At 40.1% G+C, this 6,835-nt stretch overlaps 1 protein-coding gene across 1 annotated transcript in view; it reads right to left on the bottom strand.

Annotated features, from left to right (window-relative positions):
* Positions 1 to 793: 793 nt before the first annotated feature.
* The window catches only part of LOC109465149 (DENN domain-containing protein 3-like), a 28,467-nt gene continuing 22,425 nt past the window's right edge, over positions 794 to 6,835 (bottom strand). Inside the window, exons 26-30 of the mRNA XM_019762299.1 lie at positions 5,914 to 6,065; positions 5,312 to 5,448; positions 4,113 to 4,234; positions 3,602 to 3,898; positions 794 to 1,396 (exon numbers count right to left, since the gene is read on the bottom strand). Of these exons, the coding sequence (XP_019617858.1) occupies positions 1,220 to 1,396; positions 3,602 to 3,898; positions 4,113 to 4,234; positions 5,312 to 5,448; positions 5,914 to 6,065 (885 nt within the window). The 3' untranslated portion in view covers positions 794 to 1,219. The remainder of the gene's footprint in view (positions 1,397 to 3,601; positions 3,899 to 4,112; positions 4,235 to 5,311; positions 5,449 to 5,913; positions 6,066 to 6,835) is intronic.

Genomic DNA, 6,835 nt, shown 5'->3' with positions numbered 1-6,835 from the left:
GGAATTCCTGCAGGAAGAAAAATTTCAAAATGAATATTCATGAAAGTTATTATCATATTTGACAACTATACATCATACTTGTCAATCATATATAAAGACTTTGTACCAAGTGCTTTTATATTGAAAATATGACCACTTGTCAAAATGGGAAAAGTGGAATTCCAAACTTATATTGGAGACTGTTTTATATGACCTTGAACCCTTGAAAAGCGGCCGCAGCCGAAGTGTAATTTTCAAGGTTAAATAAAGGTTAAAAAATGTTTGGCCATGCCCACTTTAATCATGATTTGCCAGTTATACACATTTAACAACATAAAAATCTTCCAGATATATTACAAAAGGTTTAGATTTAATCATTTAAGAATCTTTAAATTGATAATTACTATATAATTACATGGACTTGCTTTTACGAAATTCCTCGTACAATAAAAAATTGTTCCTGCTAGAATAAAAATTGGACTTCAGATGTGTGATAGTGCGAACTAATGTACTCAATCAGCCATACATGTACATGTAATGTTACGTGTGCTAAGTAAATAAATTACCAGATTCGTATATGATGATTGTATAATTAGTTAACGTTACATGTACTAAGTTTTTCATCCTCAAGCAGATACAAAGTCTTGCTCATTCTCAGTCTTTCATGCCAGCTTTTGCAAGTATTTTTTCTTTAGCTCAAAATTAATTTTTCTTCCTATTGTCCCAGCACTGTCCTAAAAATAACTTTCAATTGTTCCGAAGTGAGGATGAACTGTCCCAACCTGTTTTTTTTTAGACAGGAAATTCAGGGGGGGGGGATTTTCTGGCTACAAAAGCTGGGACGTGTGCCTGATAAACAAATTAAAGAAGGGTTGACATTCTGATGCTGAATATTTTTATATTGTCCCCCAAATGTCTCAAAGTGTCTTTTTAGCTGTCCAAGCCTAATTTTCGTGGTCTGTGGCCATTGGACCACCTTTGATTTTGAGCCCTGCTTAGTATTGAAACTTGGTAAGAGGAGGCAAATTACTAGTAATCATATAATTACAATCAAAAAGAGCCCATAGATCTAGTTATAAAAAAAGGCGTACATTTTGTACTATCATGTAAGACACAAAATATGAGCCAGACTCTTGCATCCAAGTCTTGGAGATTAAAAGCTTCACCATAATCCGTTTAATTTTGATGATCACTGGAAATTTACCACTGTGACAGTCTTCTCCAAAACAAATTCAAACTTTCAAACTCTCCAGATGGCAATTTTCCCATCCTTGGAGCCTGACCCAGTCATGATGTATCTGTCGAAGGCGGCACACATGGAGCGTATGGCGTCCTCGTGTGCTACCAGCTCCTTCTCCTCTGTGTACGTGCCTTGGTTAAAGATATGGATGTTTCCACACTTTCCACCCACCCAGATCTGGAAAGTACAAACACGTGCTATTTAGATATATTAAACAGCAATGTTACCCAGTATTAATAAAGCCCATCACACATACATGTAGCCAAATACGGCCTCCCAAACACCCCCAACCTAGGTTAGGCCACACCAATTTAATTTCTTGGTTAACGGATTTTTCTAGAAAAATAATGGAGCGGGCGGGCAAAAAAATAAAATAAAATAAAAACAGGCCTAGGCATCCTCTTATGGCCCAAAATGGTACAATAGGAGCCATGAAGTCAACACACCAGGCTGGTTCAAAATTTAAACAATGAATTTTGAACTTTTAATGATACCATTGCATTGAAAGATGTAATAACTGTAACAACTAGGAGGAAAGGGACACTGTTTTCAACTGTTCAGGGCAAAATATGAGCATTTTGCAGTTGATTCTGAATTTTTATTTTTATTTGCAAATCAGAAAAAAATGAAGCGGGCGAATCCGTTAACCAAAAAATTAAATTGGTGTGGCCTTAGGAGTACAAAATGTAGGTTAGGAGTAATTATATATATAAGGCACAACATGACATACATCTCTGTGATGTATGACAAACAGTTTTGGCGAGCTAACTTTGTATGCTCCACCTCTACGGAGGATGACAGATGATGATGATGAGGAGTAAGGTCAGCTGTGATTGGCTGGTGTTTGGCTGCACCAGTCAAATTTTGCATCATAGACGTGAGGTTGGGCCATGGTCCAGGCCCACCTCTGTTCAGACTGATCCCAACATTCCACCAACCTTTCTGTTTGGTGTTTGGGGGAAAGTTCCGAATGTGTGACAGGCTTTCAAAACTTGCTGCTTCCTTGACTACCTACAAGCTACATGTATACTGGATATGTTGGGAAATTTACATCTTCAAACATTTGAGAGGGAAAAGGAGGTTTTGGTAGCATTTTTGAAGTTTGTGGTTGAAACGAGTCTGTTGTACAGTAGAATAACAAAACAATAAAAACCACTTCATGATTTCTTATTGAAATGTACAAAATAGTGATTCTTAGGGTCGAAAAATTTCAGGCACACCTTCCATATTCTTTAGGATTTAACATGTCACTAAGTAATAATGATTACCAATAAATGACAGCTTAATTGTCACAGAAAGTTATCGAAAATTTATGCACTTTAATAACTTAAGATATTAAAATATATGAAAACAATGCAATTTTTGGTGAGGCAAAAACACAGGAAGATCAGAATGAGCCAGGTTCATGATCAGGGGTGCCAAAAAATTTATCAATTTTACGGAATTCATACGATCCTTACTATACGAAGTTTACGGAATACATAGAATTCTTAGTAATTAACTAGAAACATACGAAGTTTACGGTATATATGATCAGTTACTAGAAACATACAAATTTTACTGAAAACATACGATCCATTACGGCGTTCTGGAGGTTACATTCATTACTGTTGAACATTTTGTTCAGCGAAGGTGACTAAAAATGACAGCAAACTCCCTTCTTCTTTTCTTAGAAAGCCAGAAAACCTGCTATATAAAAGTCATCAAAATGGCAAGGTCTTGTCTTGTATGTGGCTCTATCTAAACTTCATGACTGTCTAAGTTGAGCGGTAACGGATGTTACAGAACTTGGCGACAGGTACATGTATGAACCACCTCGCATGACGTACAAGAATAGTGCCAGGAGCGATCTGACTTTGATCAGTCAGAGGGCCTGGCTATCTGTCTTCAACAGCCACCAAACCACACAGTCGCGATTAAAAAATGCTTCATTTTAGGCGGCTTTTAAAAGTTTTCATGTCTTCTCAGGCGACAGCCGCTTTTTAGGGGGAGAAATCCAACCCGTGGCCATAATTTCTTCCAAGGCATCAATCAAACCTAGAGTTGCGGTACATTTTTCGTGAAACATACAATGTAGAAGGTGTAGTAGGGAAGTGAAGAAAGCAATGATGAGGTTTGTGATTTGGCTCATATCTAGTCATAAGGGTGGTCACAGCATTTTGTACATTTGAATGAGAATGAGTGAGATGGAAGAAGTGGAAGAAGATGTATCCAAATATTACTATCTGGAAGTTCCTGATTCACTACAACAAATCAACCGGATGGAGTTCACTTATCTCATATTAGCCATATGGTCCAGGACTCCAGGAAGAATAGTGTGAATATCATGTCACACAAATAGATATCCTAATCCAACAAAGGAATATTGGCTGGTGTACTGACCTTGCCGTGTGTTTGTACCATCTTGCTCAAGCCTCGACATGACACACTGATGTTCTTCACCACCCTGTAGCTCTGACTGTCCCACACTGTCAGTCTGCCCTGGTTCCCACTGCCTGCCCACAGCTGTATGTAACACAACAATTCATCTTTAACCTTCTCCCTGCTAAGTCCCACACTGTCAGTCTGCCCTGGTTCCCACTGCCTGCCCACAGCTGTGACACAACAATTCATCTTTAACCTTCTCCCTGCTAAGTCCCACACTGTCAGTCTGCCCTGGTTCCCACTGCCTGCCCACAGCTGTAACACAACAATTCATCTTTAACCTTCTCCCTGCTAAGTCCCACACTGTCAGTCTTCCCTGGTTCCCACTAGCCTGGTTACCAAACCTATAGCTCTCGAGTCCTACATCCTCTCCGCAAATAGAGGATATAGGGCTCGGGAGCTATAATAGGTTTGGTAACCAGGCTATAGAACACTGGGGACACAGTTAAGGTAATAAATAGTTCCTTACCATTCCGTCTTGAGAGAGGAGGAAACATTCTATCTGTAGAGGTGAGTCTCCTTCATCTGTCATTTGGAGGGTGTGGAGCGTCTGGCCTTCTCTGTCTACTAACAGCAGGGCACTTTTTGTACCTGCAGGGATGAGGTATATGTGTTCTATTGAAATCATTGAAACATTAGGACTAAATGATGTAAGTTGAAGCTTGGTCACCATATGACAAGATAAACTATTTTCACATTTTTCATGAAAACTAACTGGTTTTGGTACCAGTGGTTCTACTACTTTTTTTTTTAATTAGTACCAGGGGAAACAGCAGTTCTATACTCTCAGTACCAGGGACAACTGTTATAGCAGTTCTTTACTTTCAGTACCAGGGACATCACCAGTTCTGTACCTCCAGTACCAGGGACAACAGAAGGTCTATACTTTCAGTACCACAGAAAACAGCAGTTCTATACTTTTAATACCAGTTACAACTTACAGCAGTTCTGCACTTTCAGGACTAATGACAACAGCAATTCTTTCAGTACCAGGGGAAACAGCAGTTTTATACAAGTCTTTTAGTACCAGGGACAACAGCAGTTCCACAGTCTCTCAGTACCAGGGGAAACAGCAGTACTGCACTTTCAGTACCGGTGACAACAGCAGTACTTTCAGTACCAGGGGAAACAGCAGTACTGCACTTTCAGTACCGGTGACAACAGCAGTACTTTCAGTACCAGGGGAAACAGCAGTACTGCACTTTCAGTACTGGTGACAACAGCAGTACTTTCAGTACCAGGGGAAACAGCAGTACTGCACTTTCAGTACTGGTGACAACAGCAGTACTTTCAGTACCAGGGGAAACAGCAGTACTGCACTTTCAGTACTGGTGACAACAGCAGTACTTTCAGTACCAGGGGAAACAGCAGTACTGCACTTTCAGTACTGGTGACAACAGCAGTACTTTCAAGACCAGGGGAAACAGCAGTACTGCACTTTCAGTACCGGTGACAACAGCAGTACTTTCAGGACCAGGGACAATAGCAGTTCTATACTTTAAGTACACTTGAGAAACAAAAATTCTATACCTTTAGTATCAGGGGAAACAGCAGTTCTGTACTTTCAATGTGGGGACAGCATCAGTTCAATACTTTTAGTACCAGGGACAACTGTTAACAGCAGTTAAATATGTACTTTTAGTACTGTCACAGCAGTTCTGAACTTACAGCACCAGAGGTTCTGTCCCACCAGTTTGATGGACACCAGTCTCTGGACGTTCTTCAGCCAGATCTGTCCCCGCTTCTGCAGCGTAGCGGCGCTCCACAGGAGGATCTGTCCGTTCAGACTGGCGCTGTATACCGTGCTGAAAACCTCTGATGGTTAATATTCATACTTCCATTGACAGTTATGGGTTAAAGTTAGACATCCACTACTATGCCTGGCCCATGGACTGCCTATTTCTAATCTAATCAAAAATATGTAGGTTCAAGCTGTATTTTGATATATCAAAATCTAAAATTGATATAACTGTAGAACATTTTAAGCATTTTAAAAGCAGAATAATAAGGAACATTTCTCATTTATGCTTACTGAACAATGCTCACTTATCCCAGTGGCACCATGCGTTGATCATTGTAGGACCAAGGACATTATACACAGTGTATAATGTCCTTGGTAGGACAAATGATTTTTTACTGTGTATATTGGTCCTGCAGTACTACCTTTAATCAATAGGTGGCACAGCTGTCCTTTGGGCAGAAAAAACCCTGCCTTTGCTTGTGTTTCACATCAAGCCAGGAACATTTACCAGAAGAAATAAGACCCTTACCTCCCATCTTGTGAAATGGTCAAGTCGGAGACCATGTCCACATGGTCCAACAGTTGTTTGTTTGCTGTGTGTGTGTTTATGTCGATGACATAGATGGTTGTATCGAAGGACCCTGCCCAGACTTGTTCTGTACCCACCGACAATAAACAACACTGAAAAACAAACCAATTTGGAACACTGTAACTATTTTTTAAAAAACCGAATTTAACATCATTTTTCCCCAACTGGGAGTTAGACGTCCTTGCACCAACTCTTTTTTTGAAGCAGGATTTTTACGGCTGGATGCTCTTCCTAACGCCAACCCAAACCCTAGAAGGGCCCAGGAACCCTCTAACTGAGGGGGGAAATGCCTTTCCCAAGGGCACAACGTCTGGGTGCATATCCGGACATGTATGGGTCCAACCCTGGGGATTGAACCTGGGTCTTCTTGCTTGACAGTCGGATTCTCTGTCCACTACACCACACAGACGCCACCATATTACTAAGCATAATATTGAAAAAAAATTAGAGACTTTCTGAATTCCCCCTCTAATTCCTATTGGCTGCCAGATTCTGACAGCTTTGTCCTTCTCTTGTCTGTCTGTCAATCTTCCACCACCCATGTACTGTCAACCTACTCTGACAGCAAAAACAGATGCTCAAACCCACAGTTCCGCTTAAGGGCATTCTTCCTGTGGCTGAGCTGGGATCTCGGGTGATATGAAATGCACCGTGTAGTTTTCTATATATAATTATGTCAATTGTACCAAGTTTGGAAAATTACATATTTTGCTATACTGAGTAATTTAATGCTCCTCATGAATATGACAAGAAGTTTGAATAAATGCGTTTAGTATACAAATATACGTGTAATAGCATTATTATAGCTAACTGTAACATTACAGTGAAAGGTTTTGGATGCAGTTACCTTAAATATTTCCTG

The sequence above is a fragment of the Branchiostoma belcheri genome, unplaced genomic scaffold, assembly GCF_001625305.1.
Source record: "Branchiostoma belcheri isolate BF01 breed outbred unplaced genomic scaffold, Haploidv18h27 scaffold149, whole genome shotgun sequence".
Lineage (NCBI taxonomy): Eukaryota > Metazoa > Chordata > Leptocardii > Amphioxiformes > Branchiostomatidae > Branchiostoma > Branchiostoma belcheri.
The sequence above is the reverse complement of the archived record's forward strand: the minus strand, read 5'-3'. Positions and strand labels throughout refer to the sequence as shown.